The sequence below is a fragment of the Marmota monax genome, unplaced genomic scaffold, assembly GCF_021218885.2.
Source record: "Marmota monax isolate L192 unplaced genomic scaffold, Marmota_monax_Labrador192_F-V1.1 WCK01_AAM20220418_F8-fsc00004, whole genome shotgun sequence".
NCBI classification, from domain to species: Eukaryota; Metazoa; Chordata; class Mammalia; order Rodentia; family Sciuridae; genus Marmota; species Marmota monax.
Window position 1 is genome coordinate 30,845,278 of NW_026692881.1, and position 18,588 is coordinate 30,863,865.

Sequence of the window (18,588 nt, forward strand, 5' to 3'; positions counted from 1 at the left end):
AACTAAACACATAGACACACACATATCTTTTGGTGCTAGGAATGGGATCCAGGGCATCTAGTGCGCTAAGCTCATACTCTACCACTGAGTCAGACCCCAGCCTCAGAGAAATGAATTTCTATCTTGCATAACACATCTAAAATTCTCTTAATACCCAGTCCATATTCTTAAGGATGTGGTCTAACTGGCTATTTCTGGAGACAACACTCTCAAAAGTGCCAAATTCCAAACAAGAAAGCCACCCATAAAGCATAAGTGCTATACCCTGTGATTCTCAAATAGCTTCTAGGGGTGGGCCTGAGGCATCAGCGTTGTTGTTTTTTTTTTTTTAAGTTAACTATTTAGCATTTTACAGCTTCTCAAGTGGCTCCAACATGAAGTCAGGGAGTTGGAAGCATGCTCGGTAGTGAGCAGGGTCCCACCTTTGATCTGCCTCTGACACTGCACTGACACACAGGTCTCTGCAGCTCCGTCTGTGTCCCCAGCAGGGTCCTCCTCGTCAATGTTTATCTCCTCAGTTATGACATCTGGTCCCAGCTTGGCCATGTACAACATGCTGATCCTTTTCAGTGTTTTATTTTCTTTATTTAGCTAAGAAAAAATGCAAACATAGTTATTTTAACAGCAGTCAAATAATTATCTTGGGTTTTTAAACAATAGACAAATTAAGCAGGTTTTTGTCTTGCATATTCACAACAGTCACAGCAGGACACAAGGATTAGCAGATTTACTAAACAAGGTTGTGTTCACACGTTTTAATATTAGATGTGTTACTTTAAGTAAAACCTGGTACCTGGATTACAGCCAGCAGCAAGTGGAAATGCTAGTTATGACCAAGAGGAAATACATATAAGGAATTAAAACACCAGTATTTCTAGTTATTAATAGTCTTAATATACATTCTTTATTTAAAGTAAATTTTCATCTTGATGCTGTACTGAAAACACCTCTTAAGTGTCTGCTTGCTTAAGTCCTTTGCTTAAGTCTTTCTTTTCTGGACATTTCCACTCATCTCCAGTGAGCATGTGATTTCTGTGGGAAGACCATACAACTCCAAAGCCTTCCCCAGCCATTAGCCATAGCTAGTAAGTCCAGAGATGTGACCCAAGTTTGGCAAGATCTCTTTTCTAGGAATTTGGAGGCTGGAATAGAAATGAGTTTCCATGTGTCTGGACATAACAGGGGCTGGCAACCACACTCTACTACTGACCTGAGGAAGAGAGAAGTGCAGTGTGTTGCAAAGGTGAAAATGAAGCTGATATGGAGAGAGAGGCAGAGAAAAGCAAGGAGAGAGGGTTCCCCAAGCCCCAGTCCACTCCCAAACTGCTCCTGACTCACAATTGGGATTCTCCAATATTCGTCCCTAACAAGTTCCCATATCTTTCTCTTTTCTTGCTTGAGCTTGTTCAAGATGTGTTTCCACTACGTGTACACAGAATCTTAATAAATCACAATACAGGTAGTTCCTATTATCTCTACAAAAAGAGTTCTAATTCATAGCAGTAAAAAGGAATCCTAATTTGTTAATGTATTTGTTATTCCTTAATAAAGAATAAGCAGGTTTGAGTTTAATAACTGACATTGGAAATAAATGAACATAATGTCACTGGGATGCTAGCTTATCTTCTTTATTGTAAACTTGACACCAGAACAAGAAGTTTAGTATGATACACATCTGGCTTCAGCCCATTTGTGATCATAATTTGGCCCTTCTGGGTTTCTCACAGCCCACTTCAGTCTGGAAGATCTGATTCTTATCCCAATAATTGAGAACAAAGTGACATGGTCTGGAGCCCAAGAGGTTTCCCTAACTTCCCTGAGGAATCAGGAAGAATCTCTTAGAAATAGCTGTAAAAATTCCATGGATTCTTCCAGGGAAGACCCAGAAGCTCTACTCAGAGAGTCCCTTTTTCCCAGTCCCTAGGCCCTATCTCCCCATGTTACTCTATGGGATCAGGGATAAGAGATGAGGCCCATAAGCCCCCAACCCCTCTTCCTTAAGATGGAAAATTTCAGGAGACGCTGTCGTGGGTCCTGTAAACCATGAATGCTACAGCACAGCCTTCCAAGAGGCTCAAGGAATCTTCTTGTCAATTCTTATACTATGACATCTTTTCTGAGTGTGAAACATCAATTTAAGAAGAAAATTTTTTAAATGAAGACAATAACTCTGCCTTCTAATATTTAAACAAATGACTCCCATCCCTGCACATTACAATCTCTGGAGAACAACAGATTCATGTAAAGGAAAAAAAAATCCTTAAAAATGCGCTGTAACTTATCCAAGTCTCTGACCACACGGCCAGCACAGTACTGTTTCAGACTCAGTGAATCCACACTGAGCATCATGGATGCAGACTGACGGAATGCCTTAGCACACAAGTCTCGAGAACTAACCTAATCCTTCAGTGTCTCATTTCTCATCAGCAAACTAAGGATAAAAACAGTTTCTATCCCCAATATGAAGATCAAATGAGATATTACAGATCAGGTTAGAGTTCAGCAAGTGGTTTAGCTACTACTACTAAAAAAGGAGGCTTAGTTTTTATTTTTCTTTGAAAAATCATTTATCAGCTAGTTTTCTTCAAATAAGGTGTGCATCTATACATTTTCTTCTTCCAGGATATTCATTAAAATGCTGATTTTTGCCATATGGTACTTAATATATTTCTTCCCAGACCATCACAGTACTACTCGATAACCTGAGAGTTAACAGTTCTATTCTCAAAAGAGCTTCAAGCCTCTATCAAACCAGGCACTCAAATCCATCAGCTATGGGTCATCTGTAATACAACTACTCGGTAGTCATTAGCTTGAGGGAAAAATCCAACCACACAGCATCCTAAGTCTTCTCTCAAACACCATTTTCATATTTTGAAAGAAGAAATACAAGATTTGCAATGCCTGATGTCTTATGAACATTTTTGAGAAGTCTGTACTCACTGATTTTGGCTAAGCAATTTCACTGCAGCTACTCATCAAGTTACAGATTAACGGTACACTGCCTGTTGCGTGGAATCCTTGTAAGTCATGACCCCCTCCCACCAAATGAACCTATTACTGTATTCAAATTTAAATAGTTTTTATATTGTCATAGTTTAATGAATATTTAAAGAAACAAAGTAAGCAAATTAAATGGCTTTGAATTTTCTGACTTAAAATAATTGGTATATATTTATCAGTTTAGCTTCCACATTTTAGCAAACTATCCACACTTTTTTAAAGAAAATTATGAGGTCAAATTACATTGTAAGAATTAAATATTCCATATGTCATTAATCTGAAGGCAAAAGTTTAGGAAAACAATTAACTTATAGAAAATTCTCTGCTCAGAAAATGGAGTCTACTTTCAAAAAATGAGAATTGATTCTGAAACAGAATGTTCTATTATCACTTAGTGTCACACATAAAATGAAGCTTCCAAATTCTGCTTTCACATCTGCTGAGCATATCTATAGATTAATAGGTTAATCTATTAATTAATGCTGGATTAATTCTGCTTCTTGATTTGTTTTTCACTCCATTCCCTATGAATTCACATTGCACCCTCAGAAACAAACTACATGTCCATTTTCAAGAAGGCTTCTTAGGATAGGAAACAAGTGGTATAAGTTAAAAATCCTAGGTGCAAGAATGACCTTAGGGATTAGGCAAGAGTGGTTTCTAAGAGGAGACAGCACTGGATACCTGGCAGCTTTCCAACATACACACGCCTGGACCATGCTCCTGGACCAAGGGGATCTGGAGAATGCCTAAGATGACAACCCTGGTCCACACAGACACTCAGAACATTTGGACTATATGGCTCAGAGAGGCAAATTCTCTTGCCAAAGGCTACCTGTTTAATAAAGGTGGGCCATAAACTCTGCCAATCCTGTGAGGTGCCCAGTGTCTATACTCCAACTGGAATTAATGTTAAGAATAAGAGAGAGTATAGAGACTATCTGTAGGCCCCAGAAGAGTCACAGCAGCTATTCTGCTCTGTATACAATTTTTTTTTCCTCTGCCTATTTCAAAAGAGATAAAGGAAATGGTAGGAGAATTCTTACACCATCATGGACTGGGGAGCTCTGGTGCTGTTGCCCAGAGTAAAAGGAAGTAAGAGCACCCACGCTCTTGGTGTTTTCAAAGCAAGGGCCTGGGTTGCTATGCATCCTTCAGACAAATAACAGGAGAGAAGTCACACACACAAATTTATGTTCTTAGTTAAGTTCTGATTGAATATCTTGTGAATTCTAATGCAGTGTCGTTATGCAAACAATTAAGCAAATACCTCTCCCAAGCACACTGCTAATGCACACAAATTAAATTTATTTATTTATTTATTGGTGGTAGGATTTCAGTCACATCCAAAGAAATACTCCCGAGGTGGTGGATGTTGGGGGGTTGGGGAGGAAAAGAAACACAACCAGCATTACTAATGAAATTTGGTTGAAAATTGCTGTAATCCATTTTCTGATGAAGTGGTTCAGATGCATTTTACCCAACCCAAAATACATAAGACAGAGATAAAAACATTCTTTAATAATAATGTACTTCTGATGAGACAGAATATAGAAAATTACACACTTGGTAAATTCATCAGCTAGAGGCAATCAGCAGAGCACCGAGGTCACCTTTTGCATGCCCTCGCTTTGCTCTCACAAATAATCACCTGAAATGTAAGGCTGGAGGCTGGCTTTCCCATCAGTCCCAGCAGGGCCCACTCACTGCTCTTTCATGTCACACCTGGTTAGTTTTAAACTTGGTTAGCACTGAACCAAATGCAGAGATGGAAAGTCCAGCACATTAACAGACTACTCTGGAACCCTGGTCCCAGGCAAAAAAAGCACAACTGTGGAAATACACACACGCAAACACTCCTTTTACAATCAAAACCACCTCTGCATCGAGGCAAATATTTACATAATCCCATTCCAGGATTCTGAGACCTGAATCCCTCTCCTCACCCTCAGAGTAGGGAGATGAGTGACTGCAGTACTGGCAGAGCCAAACAGGGCAGAAGCCGCTCTCCAGCAAAACAAGCTGAAATCTGAAAACTCAAGAAATATCCCTACCTTGAAGAGAGACTCACCTTTGTGGCCAGAGCTTCAGCGCTTTCTCGACAAGTCTTCTCGATTTCAAGATGGTTCTGCATGAAATTAACTTCCTCTATAACCATGTGAGAAACTAGGAATGAGGGGGAAAAGTCTCAGCATTCAAGGATTAGTCAGCTATTCCAGAAGCCCACGCATCGTCCCATGATTACGAATACTTCAATTCTTTCTCTGGCTAGCCTTTAGCCATTATCAAGAAAAGTTTTTAAGAAGCTGCCCTGACTTAACTTAGTTCATATCTGAACACAGAAAGAAAAAAAAGAACACAACAAAGAACAGGCACTACTCTAACATACATTTAGGAGGTTTGTAAAGCATATATTTTCTATGTGGCTATGGATACTATAGACATATCTGCTAATTTAAATAAAAGACTCTCCAACAAATGAACAGCAGCAAGATGTCTTAGAAGAATATAACATGTGGATCTAATAAAGAAAATTAGGTAATAAGAAGTAAAATGAAAATAAATCTTAAGTTGACTGACATAACTATGTGGCAGCTTAACTAAGAGTTGTAATATTAGTCTGTAAGAGTGACAAGCCAGTCACTGTTATTTCAAACTCCAGAGCACAGAAGCATAGCACTGAGATTTATGTAGCATGTGATGAAAACAGGGGTTTAAATTGTTTCTATCATAAGCTATCAGTAGGAATAGGGGAAAAAATCAAATTTTACTTGATTTTTTTACCAACATTTAAAAAACTGTTTTAGATTTTTAGGTAGCTGGTTTATGTAAATTGAGAATTAAAGGTACAGAGTCATTTAGAACTTGGATTATATTTTGAGGCTCAAGATCAAGTAAGAAAATGCCAATTCCACTCACCCACATTTCTTATTAAAAGGAAATCCTCAGAACCTTACACCTAACTGTAGACATGTATATTTATTGACATTTGTTTGGCTTTAAAAAAAAAAATTAAAGGACCCAAATGTGAAACTCAACAAAGTTAGGCAAAAAGCTCTGGGCTCACATAACACAAAGAGAGATTACTTTTGCTTCATTTAAGCTTAATTAACCTGCAATTATGATTAAACTCAGAGGGAAAAAAATTCTCTCCAAATTAAATACAAAAAATGTATTACTTCCTAAGTCTGTCCAAAGTTCTTATTATGTTAATATTCAAATTCATAAAGCAGCACTAAATGGCCAGAAACATCTCTAACCTTGACATTTTTTCAGGGGTAATAATAATCTGCCGCAAATGCAGGCCAACCAAAAACCACTTAACTAATTAGTAGTTGCAGTCACCGAGAAAAACATGAATCAACACTGTTATTACAAGTGGCACATTTGAGTGGCATCTAATTATGACTTGATGAGCACGATACTTGCATTATCAACATTACTACTGCATCCCATCAGGGCCTAAAAGCTGCTGATGGCATTGACTTCGAGAAACTCCCACTCAATGGTACAGCAGCACCCAACAATCGGCTTGGCAGGGGCCCCCCTCACTAAATGACACGTTAAGCGTAATTACTGGTAGACATTGTAAATAAACAGGATTGGAAGTGAAAATTGTACCAAGTGCATAAGACACAATCTGACACATTGGAAGTGGCAGCCTTAATTGAGAGTTTCTTTGACTGCTCAAGATCATTTCAACTGCATTTCTCAGAGGACAGTGATTATAACTGTGGAGACAGACGGCATAATGGTATCAGCACTGCTGACAGAGCAGTGAATTAAATTGTATCTGCTGTGGTGTGAAAGCCTTGATGAGAGGTACAGATGCCTTAGTGGTCTTATCATTACAACACAATGGTCATGTTGTCATCAACCTTTCTGGCTCCAATTGAAAAGAAATGATTGTGTGTTGAAGCTCCCCCACACCACCCCCCTTGTCCTCTTCTATCTCTTGTTCTGAATAGAACCAATTTTCAGAGAGCTACGAAATCACGCAATAGGTCCTAAAATGCAGCTGCTTGGCATACAAACGGGTCCCCATTAAACTGGAATCACACACAATATGTGTTTATGCCAGAAGAACAAATAGAAGCTGAACACAGGCCAAGTTTATTCACACACACAAAGCCCATGTAGCTCTTCATCAATATAATTGCCTTTTATATTGTAGTTTAAATAATAGGCTCTATTATTTCCTTAAAATCCTAATATTCCTGGCATTTTATCACTATGTTTACAAGGTAGGTTCTTCAAAAATGTGAAGGAAAGAGAAAAGAAACCTATACAATTTTTACAACATCAAATATTACTTTGAATTTTTAGCCTTAACTACTTGACATCTTCTGCCACAATCTGGTATTTCTACTCTCATAACAAAAACATAAACACTCTGCATTTTTCATAGGAATTTGACTTTTTATTCAATAACATTCTTGCTCATGAAAGAGAAAGAAAAATCATTCCACAGTATTGAGGTTTAGGCCTAGCAAAAGGGGGCGGGGGGGGGGGCATTTATTTTCTAAGTATTTTGTAAAAGCTGCGCTGTGATTTAACTTGATAGACTTGGCCAAGGAGTACCTGCCCACATTTTCTCCAAGGCTGATGTGGTAGACTCCATCAGGTTGGGTCTTCATTTCTTCCTCAAAGAGGGAAGAGTAGGAATTCTTCATTGTGGTATGATTTTTAGTTTAAGAAATTATCCCAATGCTAAATTAGATAACTCACTTACCAACTTCCTGGGTTCCAAAGGGAAGAATACTTTAAAGGCCATTTATATTTTTAGAAAAGCAGGACTCCATTTCCAAATGCAAAAGTCAGGTCACATGATATAAAGCAGAAATAGTCTTAATACAGAAATTTATGTGTGTCCTTTCAAAGAATAAAAGTTGTTAAAACCTTTAGCTGTCTATTTTTATGGTCCTGAAGTAGGTCTGCTTTCTAACATCCATGATATACAGCTACCATACCTATGCCATTGCACATTTTAATGAAATAAGGTTTAAAAAAGAAAAAAAGATAAACTTTAAGAGAACTTAATATTGCAGTTATGCTTTAAAGAAAAAAAACTAATCTTTCAGGAGTCCATAGTAAAATAGGTAGTGAGGAAATATTAAAATGATATAGTTACTGGCATCAGTTGTAAAGTAACAGGTCAGTAGTAAGAGGGCCTGTGTACACAAGAGAAAACATGATCAGCCAGGCTGACAACTGTTGACGCTGGACCATGGACATGCGAGGGTTCATTGAAGTATTTTCTCAGTTTTGAAAAACTCTGAAATTTTTTATAATAAAAAAAGGCCCTAAGAACTCAATAGTATAACTAAAAGCACATAAGCTGTTATTTCCACCAGTCTAGCTGGATTAGCAAAGTTGGTCTCTCCTCATCTGTGACCTCATAGCACTCTCACCTTTATGCCACCCACAGGACATGTCACATTGCAGGGAAACAGGGTGGCTTTGTTTTAATTTTTGCTCTTGTCTTCCACTAACTGTGACCATTAAAAGAGGGATTTTTGTTTCACGTGTGTCTGGTCCTTTTGAATCCAGCATGATGCTATGTACAAAGGATGTGCTCCTGGTTTGTGGGGAGGATGGAGTTCATCATGAATACCCTCTTACAAGAACGTTCCCTGTAGTGGAGAAATGCTTAGGCAACAACTATTATCACCATTTACCGAGCCGGATTATGTGTCCAGCCTCGTGCTAAACCCTTTATACCTGTTCCCCTATAAATCCTCACAATGATCCTACAAAGTAGATGTCATCACAGTAGTTTTATATCTGACAATACCAAGGCCTCCTAGTTGTTTAGGAGGCTGAGGAGAGAGGACCTCTTGAGCTCATGAGTTTGACATATGCCAAATCACAGAGTTCTACCAGGAAAAGCCAAGCCAAGTTCACTCCCAAGGTGACTCCACTTTTTCACTATCCATTCTAGTTCATTATAGTTAAAGGCATCATTTTAACTATAAGGCGTTGTTTCCTGAGCAAAATTCCTGTCCAGCTCCACCTCCCAGTAATATGTAGAAGGACATCTCTGCAGCACACACGGTGAACAAAACACAGCTTCTACCTCAACATCAGACTCCTCAGGAAACAGCCAGGAAGTGGGGTGTGGTGGCGCACGCCTTAAGGCCCAGATGCTCAGGAGGCTGAGGCGGGAGGATGCTGAGCTCATGAGTTTAAGAACAACAATAGTGAAACGCCATCTCAAAAAAAGAAACTTTCCCCCACAGCTGTCCAGATGTATTGACCCATATACACCAACTTCCTGAAGGTCAGCAACATGAACTCTTACTACTTACTGGAGTCCTGACATTCTGGATGGCTTAGGAGATAACATAGTGGTAGTAGCCACTAACATTCATTAAGCACTTACTATATGACAGGTATAGTGTTAAGTGTTTTTACATAAATTATCTCATTTAATACTTAGCCTATAAAGCAGGACCATTAATCTCAATTTTACTAATGCAGATAAGTATCTACTACATGGATTCACACCAAATGGAGCTCTTCACTGGTGAAAAATATGGCCAAACCCCCTTCCAGATCTGAAATTCTACCTCTGTTCAAAAGTCATGAATTGTTTAGCTCAGATACATTTTTTTAAAGAAATATTTAAGGTTTTCTTATTCCCCATTTTTTTTGACTTTAATTAGTAGGCCTAATAAAGGTAAAAATTAAAGGCATACAATGATACCGACTGTTGTGCTAGCTTCAATTAATCCTTTCAGGTCTTAACCTGAGTTTCTCAGAAGGAAAAAAGATGTAAATTCTTTAAACTATCAAAGGTGTTTAGAGGAAGACACAAAGGAAAGGGAAATGGAAGATGGAAGCAGAGTTTACATGTTACTCAAAAGGCCGAGGGGGGGATTTGCTTCCATTTTTGCATAATGCAAGAAGCAAAATCCTTACCATCATCTGGATCAAAATCTTTTGTGATAAATCCAACCATAGGAAACTTGAACTATCCCCACTGTACACAATACTCCAATCCCCTATCAATAATTCAAGTATATTAATTGGTAACAATGCCAATGGGATCACTGTTTCAGAGGTGATGGGTGCCAGCACAGTGTAAGCATATCCCACTGATCCTGCACTAGCCAAGGAGAAAGTCACGTGCAACTGCAATTCATGCATTCACAAGTAAGAGGTATTTCTATCACAGCATACCAGCCTCCCAAGATAGGTCATACCCGCAAGATTACCCTCAGATTTTCTTTCTTGTAGTCAGATGCTGAAATAAAGTGGTTATTGAAATTTAACTATAATGCTGCATTTTTATGGCTGTTTTACCTTCCAGAAGTGTCTAATGTTTTGAAGTGCCGTTACCAAGTCAACACTTTATGATATAATCAAATAACCTGACTGAGATAGCATCAGCAGAATGACAGAGAAAGCCTTTGCTTCCAAAGGAATGGGGTCACTTTCCCTGCTACTGTCTGGCTCTTTCCCGGTGACATATTTCCATCTGACACTTCTGGGTCTGATTGTCTATGTTCTATCTTAGGGAATAAATAACAGATTTATGTCACATAAAAAAATAATAGTAAAAATTTAGAAGAATATTATTATTACTTTTGTGGGAACATAACTTTCCTTGGTTGGTGAAAGCGCTATTTCAAATATTCACACTGTTAAACATATCTAAGCTCTATGACCCTATAACTGCTTTTCTCTTTTTTTAACCATTTTATTAAAGCATTAAGTGACATGTAAAGAGCTATATGTATTTGATGTATACAGCCTGATGAGTTTAGGGGCAAGTATATACATCCATGAACCATCACTCACCATTAAGTCCTAGATACATCTATTACCTCCCACAGTCTCCTCCCACTCTATCCATCCATCCATCTATCCATCCATCCACCACAATGCCTCATGCATGCTAGGCAAACACTCTACCACTAAGTTATACCCCAACCCCTATGATTTACTTAGAACACTTAACATAAGATCTATCCTCTTAGTACATTCTAAGTATATAACACAGTATTGTTAGTTATAGCCACAAAGATGCAGAGTAAATCTCCAACATAATTCCTTTCTAAGAATTAACCTAAGAAACTAATCAGATTACTATAAAGCTGTGTACTTTGTGTACTTGCCATGACATTAATTATAATAGTTAAAACCCATAAATAATCTATTAATGAAAGAACATGGTACCATTATATGATGGAATGCTATGGGCAACAATTAAAATGTACAGCTCTACCGACATGCAAATGTGATAACGTACTGTCTACTGAGAAAAGTAGGGCACCAGACCAAATGCAAAATATGCATTTTGATATAAACATATTACACAAATTTAAAAAAAACAGGAAGGACAAGACTATAAAATGGTAACATTAGCTTTTCTCAAGTAGCCAATGTAACAAAGTAATTTTTTCTCTTTTAACTTTTTGTACAGTAAGATTTTCTACTAAAACTATAATAATAATGCCCTCATAAAATAATAATACTATTCCATTTCTTTAAAGATCACAGTAATATGGGCTGGGAATATGACTCAGTGGTAGAGCACTCACCTAGCACGTGTGAGGATACTGGTTCAATCCTCAGCACCACATAAAAAAATTAATAAATAAAAATAAAGGAAATGTGTCCATCTACAACTAAAAAATGTTTTAAAAAAAGATCCCAGTAATGTCAAGGCACCTTTTGGGCAAATGGAAAGACAATTTTAATTATATATCTCTACTCACATAATACAAAAATAGGTATATATGTATAATAATTCCACTGAAGTGCTTACATACTTTTCTGAAATTCTTCCAGTTTTTTAACAGCTTCATCTCGTTCTTGCCTAATTTTGTCACACTGAAATGAGAAAAAAAAAAATGTTAAGTTTATATCATAAATTTTAAGTTTGGAAAGGTGAGCAAGAGTAAACATATAGGCAAGCAACAATTTTCTGAAAACAAAACAAAACATCTTTAAAAAGCACCAATAATACAAGATGGCTGTTCGGCTCAACTAGCATGGAACTGTCCAATTTTCTTAGACCTTCTAAGATAATGAGTCACCCTATGGCTCATTATCTCCTCAGTAACAGACCAATTTAATATCCCTGAGTTAAAGTGTACTCGTTCTTTAAGAGAATGTTTGCACTTCTTTTTAAGTAGGTATGTTTGTACCATTTTTTCCCCAGAGTAGGGGATCAAACCCAGGGTGTAGCACATGCCAGGCAAAGACCCTTCCACTGTGCCACTTTGTGGGAGTGCGCATCTTTCTCAGGTGCCCCTGGCAGCCAACACCCTGCTCATCCACAAGTTGAGTTCCCCATGGGTTCAGCAACCCAGCTCACTGCTGTACTCTTGGGGGCCAACGGAGAGAGGACTGAATGAAGGCAAGGTGCTGCCACATACCCTTGCACACTCTCACCCAAGGAAACACGACACGCCATGCCCCCACCCACACCCCCCAGTATTTTGGCTGCAAGGTAGCAAAGGAGAGAAGATAAACTTATTTCACAATAAGCATGTATCATTTATAAAACTGGTTTTTAATTCAAAAAGGTGAGAGAAGTCCTTGAAAAGACTTTGAGGGACAAGACCATAAAAGGCAAAAATAACTATTAAAACGTGACAATCTTTTAGGCATGTGGTATAGAAACAAGTATCTCCTGTTTCAACAGCCCAGGATGGTATTAGTGCTATTTTTAGGAATCAAAAAGTCGTTACGAGAACTGAATTCAGGTCACCCTGAGTTGCATGAAACAGGGAAGACATGATTAGAGATATTTTTATCAAAACTACCTGAAACTTTAAAAAGCAACTTTTAGTTATCAGGATAATAATTTAAAAATGATTTTTTACCTGGCATGGTGTACACACTAGCAACTCGGGGCTGAAGCAGGAGGATCACAGATTTGAGGCCAGCTTGGTCTAATAGCAAGACCCTGACTCAAAATTAAAAATAAAAAAGACTGGAGATGTAGCTCAGCGGAAAACGTCCCTGGGTTTAAGGCCCAGTGCCGTAAGGAAAAAAACTGAATTTCCTGGGAATACTTAATTCCCTAAAAGAACCAAATAAATAAAGCAGAATTTTAAGATGCATTTGATGACTAACACGTCATACAGTGGGATTTCAACTCGTTTTTAAATTTCAAATTCCAATGATTTGAAAATTATGATGCCACTAATAATTTGACAAATCCAGATTAAAATAGTGAGATCATCTATTCGACTAGCAAAAACTAAAAAAAAAAAAAAAAAAATCTGAGCATTTGAGCATTCTAAAATCTGGCAACTCATATTCTGCTGTATGTATAAATTAGGATAACTACTTTGGAAATAATATTCTATCAAAATTGATAACACACATCCCCTCCGAGTCAGCACTGCTGTTCCAGGTGTCTACACCTGGAGAATTTCCAGCCATGTTACAAGATGAACTGTACGAAAATGTTCAGGTTTTTTTTTTTTTTTTAAATACCAGGGATTGAACCCAGGGGTGCTTAACCTCTGAGCCACATCCCCAACCCTTTATTTTTTATATTGAGAAAGGGATCTTGCTAAGTTGCTTAGGCCTCACTGAGGCTAGCTTTGAACTAGTGATCCTCCTGCCTCAACCTCCTCAGCCACTGGGACTGCAGGCATGCATTACCACACCCAGTAAATGTTCCACATTTCTAATAATGACAGTCTTGGTATATTCACAAAATACACTATAGAACAGTGAAAACGAATAACTTAAAGCCATATAAACGCACACGCACACGTATATTATAATGCTGAATAAAAGGAGTAGCAGAACACATATCAAATGATGTCTTCAGCACACAAAAACATTTCATATATTTATATTATATGTACATATATTTTGATATGTATGGTATATACAAAAATATATGAGCATGAAATAGAAGGATAAATATAAAATTTATGACAGAAGCTGTACTCTAGGAAACAGGGAAAAGATTAGGGATGAATGGCACAAAAATCTTCAACCTGTGACTGGACTCAAGGGCCTGAGTCATGAGTGCTGATGAAATATCTATATCTGCTGTATAACTTCTGGATTAATTTTGTGTTAATTTTCTGTTTTACTTCTGAATTAATCTGGCATTTCTGAAAGCGTGGGATGCCCTGTGAAAACTGCCATCATCCAAGAGGTGGTGTTTGAGAGTGGTTCTTCTGAAGGAACCAGAGGTTCATCCAAATCTCACATAGCTTGAATTGTCACTAAGACTGCGTGACAAGAACATAAACAGGAATCTCCATACCACTCACCATAATGGTTGCGCCAATTTGCAGTCCCACCAGCAATGTATGAGTGTGCCTTTCCCCCCACATCCTCACCAACATTTATTGTTGATGATTGCCATTCTGACTGGGGTGAGATGAAATCTTAGAGTAGTTTTTGATTTGCATTTTCTAGTTGCTAAAGATATTGAACACTTTTTCATATATCTATTGATCAACTAGATTTCTTCTTCTATGAAGTGTCTATTCACTTCCTTGGTTCATTTATTGAGTCAATCCCCAAAAAACAAAGGTTGAATGTTTTTTCTGACATGTGGATGCTAATTCACAATTAGGGGTGTGAGGGGATAGAAAAGAATATTGTTATTTTAGATTAGGTAGAGGGGAGTGAAGGGAGGAGAGAGGGCATGGGGGTACGAAGGATAGTAGGATGAATCAAAATGTTATTACCCTATGTACATATATAACTATATGACCAGTGGGATTCTACATCATGTACAACTAGAAGAAGGAGAAATTATACTCCATCTATGTATGATGTATCAAAGTGCATTCTACTATCATATTTAACTAATTAGAGCAAATTACAAAATAATAAAAAATATTTAAAAAGAGACATGAACAGCTAAGAAAAACAAACAGAGACCAACCACCAGCCACCAACACAGCTACCATTTGCTGGTCGTCTCAGACAGGCGGGTACCAGTTACCCAGAAGACAGACTTTATGTCTATGCTCTCTACTCATAAGGCCCAGGGAGACAGGATCTAGCTAATAACAGGTCTCCACATCAGTCTCAGGCTGCCATGCAGGTAAGCAGTTTTGCAGTCCAGCTCACACTAGCCCTCTACTTAACACCAACAGATTCAGATTCACATGGTCTCCCCCCAAGCCCAGCTGTGTTCCATCAGGGGCCTTCATATTGCTTTGCTTTCTATTTTCTGCAACCACATTATGATAGAACTGGCAGTCACAGAATTTACCATCTGCTATGCTGAAAAGGGTGTGTGTGTGTGTGGCGGGGGGGGGGGGTGAGTTTACACATGCTACAAATGCAGCTCACTTACTCCAAACTAGAACTGATCAAAATATGAAAGATGTACCCATTTGCTAAACAAGAATTCAAACACCCACTTATTTCATTTTAGGTAGATCCAGAAACATCTCTTGCAATCTATCATTCTATAAACAGGGAAAGTTAGCAAAGATTACGGGTCTTTTTGGTAGAGATGCATCTTTCCACCACACAGAGGCCCCTCACCCATCCCACCCTTTGCTCTGCCCTGCCCATGCAGCTGCACCATCTGTAAAAACTGCTTCTTTTTGTGTTGAGAATTGCTCATGAAGACTTTGCAAAAGCAACAGATGTTCCTGGGCCCACGTCATTTAATTAGGATGCCCAACAATTCTCTGCAGCTCGAGGCTGGGGTAAGACTTAGCAGCGTGAGTGCTGGCTGGTTTAAGCAAGCTGGGTAACACTACAGCTATTCTAGAGTTTCGATTCTGGCTCTCTGTGGAGTAGTGAATTGACCAAACACTGGCCTCGCTAGTTTTGAAAATCTTTAATATCAGAAGCTCCAGCTATTTTCCATATCTCTTCCTTAAGCCTCATCCAGGCAGATAAAACCAACCAGGATCTCAGAGCGCTGGCAGGCTGCGGTGCAGAGCAAAGTCCCTCTAGTGTGAACTAGCATCTCCGTACTTTCCCCCCTCCACCATGGGCTACTCAGTTCTTTCCCCCTCGACCATCATCCAACTATTGCCAACACTAGAGTGGCTGTTTACCAGGGCTCAGCTGAAGCACAGATAACTGATACAGATGGTAGCAAGACAGCTTTATCTTTTGCTTTGTATATATTTTATGCAAGAAAAACCTTCAACATTCTCAATTGTGTCTAATATTAGTTACTATAAAATTCATTTTTATCTTTCTGGTACACAATGCAATGGAAGGTTGCCATCTTCTAGACAGGACAGTTTGCGACCCAAGAAGCAGACACACGCACCTGCCTGCAAACATCACCAAGAGGGGACAATCTATATACAAATACCTTACAGTTGACTGAATTGAACTTTTAATCACATGCCACCTGTGATTACTGAATATCTGGACTTCTGTCCTCAGAGCTCTGAACAAATTCATGCCAAACCTATACCTGCCAGGCACCGTGCTAAGCACTAAGGGGAGTGTGGAACCCCACAGACCCTGTGTGCTCACAAAACAGATCTTTACCAAGAGACCAACAATAAAACAAGCAATTTGTGAGGACACCTGGTAAAACGAGAAAAATGCCACACTGCTGTAGGAACACAGAGCAAAGGCAATGGCACCGGGTATGGCAAGGTCTCAACCCTAGGCCATCTCTCTTGCAGTCCATTTCTTTCACATCTGGTTACCATATTTTAAATTGTAAACATGCATAGCATCAGAATTATGCAGAATTACCTATTTACCTGCTTTTAGAATCCTTGGTGATTCGGTGAGAGGACCATCAAAATATTTTTAGTAACTGACACTTCTACTGTTCCACCTGTGTAAGTCTGGCTAGTACTCAACTGTGCTTTCTGGATTTCTACAGGTGTATCCTTAAAGAATGCGAGACATTAAATCATTCCCACTAGCATGGAATTCCTTTCACTCTCTTTCTCTTTTGGTGTTCTTTCTTCCAATTCAAAGTTCTTTCCCTCCAATTTTCATAGGCAATAAAGAAGTAGTAGCTGTCCCCCCAAGCTGTCTCACAGCATTCTCCAAATTCTAGGTCTTGTGTGTTAGATGGAAACACATGTCATCAGAACTGAGATCCTTGCTCTTTGTTTCTGGATAGATTGCTGTTAATAAGAGACTCATTTTCACTTTCAAACTGCTAAGTAATTACTTTTTCTCTGGCACAACCACTTGCCACTCTGTCTCAAAGAAACTGCATGTATGTGGATGTATTATGCATGAATAGTTAGCATAATGGATGCATATCTTGTTCTTTAAAGTGGCTTCTTTCTGGTTTTTTTTTTTTTAAATAAAATACTTTGGGACCTTCACCTCTGAATATTACACAAGAGGAAGAAATTTTAACAATAGACAACTGAGCCAACACGCAAACACTATCATATAGCCTGCTTCTTGAAACACAACTCTTGGAAAGTGTCTGCCTCATTCCCTTTTCAGTCATTGTTCCTGGCAAGTTGACAGAGCCGCCTGATGCACTGGTACAGCAGCTCACCCAAACGGCTCCTAATCAGCCACTTAAACATTTATGCATTTCAAAACTCGATCTCTGAACATAATATTAAACATAAATACTTACTATTTAACGACAGACATTCTTCTATTATACAGAGTTCCTTCTTTCTCTGCACACTCCACACACACCCCCGCCACCCTGAGAAATGTGAAAGCCATTCCATTCAAAGCCCAATAAGACTTTTCCCCCATATAAGCAAAAAACCCAAAGGATTATGACAAAGATCCTGAGTGAGTCAGAAGAGAATGCCCTTCAATTGTAAAAGCATGGCTGACATTTAAATATGGTGACTGCTACACAAGCAAAGGGACACACTTTTATTTGGCTGATCCAAATATATCATCATCTGTTTTGCCAGGCCCCCAAATACAGACTTAGAAGAGTTGCTACCTTCAATGTGATAGGCTCTCTGATTTTTTCACATACAATTGATGATGCTAATTAGAAAATGGACAAAAATTAATGGTAAAAGTAGCAAATAGCATTCTTTTACAATTCCCACTTACCTTTATGTTAAAACACAAAAGTCTCAAGATTTTTTTATACTTTAAGGCAACCTGAACCAACTGCTTAGAACCTTTTTAATATTTTGATAATAATGAATTCTGGCTTATAAATGTGACAAGTATATAAGAAATATGCAGATGGTTTACTATAAAAAGCAATTAATTCTGCTTGTGAGAGAGTTCGAAGAGATTAAAAAAAAATAAGTGACATATAATCCAAACATTCAAGTTGACCCAATTTTGTCACTTGGGAAGAACAGAAACCTTGTCTTTTTATGTTTTATTCCATTCCACCACCAGGCTCCAGACACCTGCTTATACAATGACTACTAACTCATCATGAACACTTGTCAACTTGTCTGTGCCCTAGACAGAGTTTTAACTCAAGAGTAGGACATTCATGTATTTTTTGTTATACTTTGGTGCTCAGAAGGCATCTGAAAAAAGGTTTTCCTTCAAAAAAGCTTTCCTTATAAACTCAAACAGAATCTGATTCCATCCTTAAAGTTATTGATAAAAACCATAAAATCGTCAACATTCTATTGCTCCTAGTCAGAATCCTGCAAAAGAGGGAGGGAGAAAGACATACAGAAACAGAGACACAGACACAGACAC

The 18,588-nt window shown here is 38.3% G+C and overlaps 1 protein-coding gene across 4 annotated transcripts in view; it reads right to left on the reverse strand.

The window, feature by feature from the left end:
* Shtn1 (shootin 1) overlaps positions 1 to 18,588 on the reverse strand; it is a 96,534-nt gene that overhangs the window by 59,872 nt on the left and 18,074 nt on the right. For 3 of the 4 annotated variants that reach the window (XM_058581327.1, XM_046450387.2, XM_058581329.1), the window contains exons 3-5: positions 11,781 to 11,841; positions 5,075 to 5,169; positions 423 to 591 (exon numbers count right to left, since the gene is read on the reverse strand). In XM_058581327.1, coding sequence (XP_058437310.1) covers positions 423 to 591; positions 5,075 to 5,169; positions 11,781 to 11,841 — 325 coding nt within the window. The remainder of the gene's footprint in view (positions 1 to 422; positions 592 to 5,074; positions 5,170 to 11,780; positions 11,842 to 18,588) is intronic. The other variant, XM_058581328.1, reaches the window with a different exon arrangement.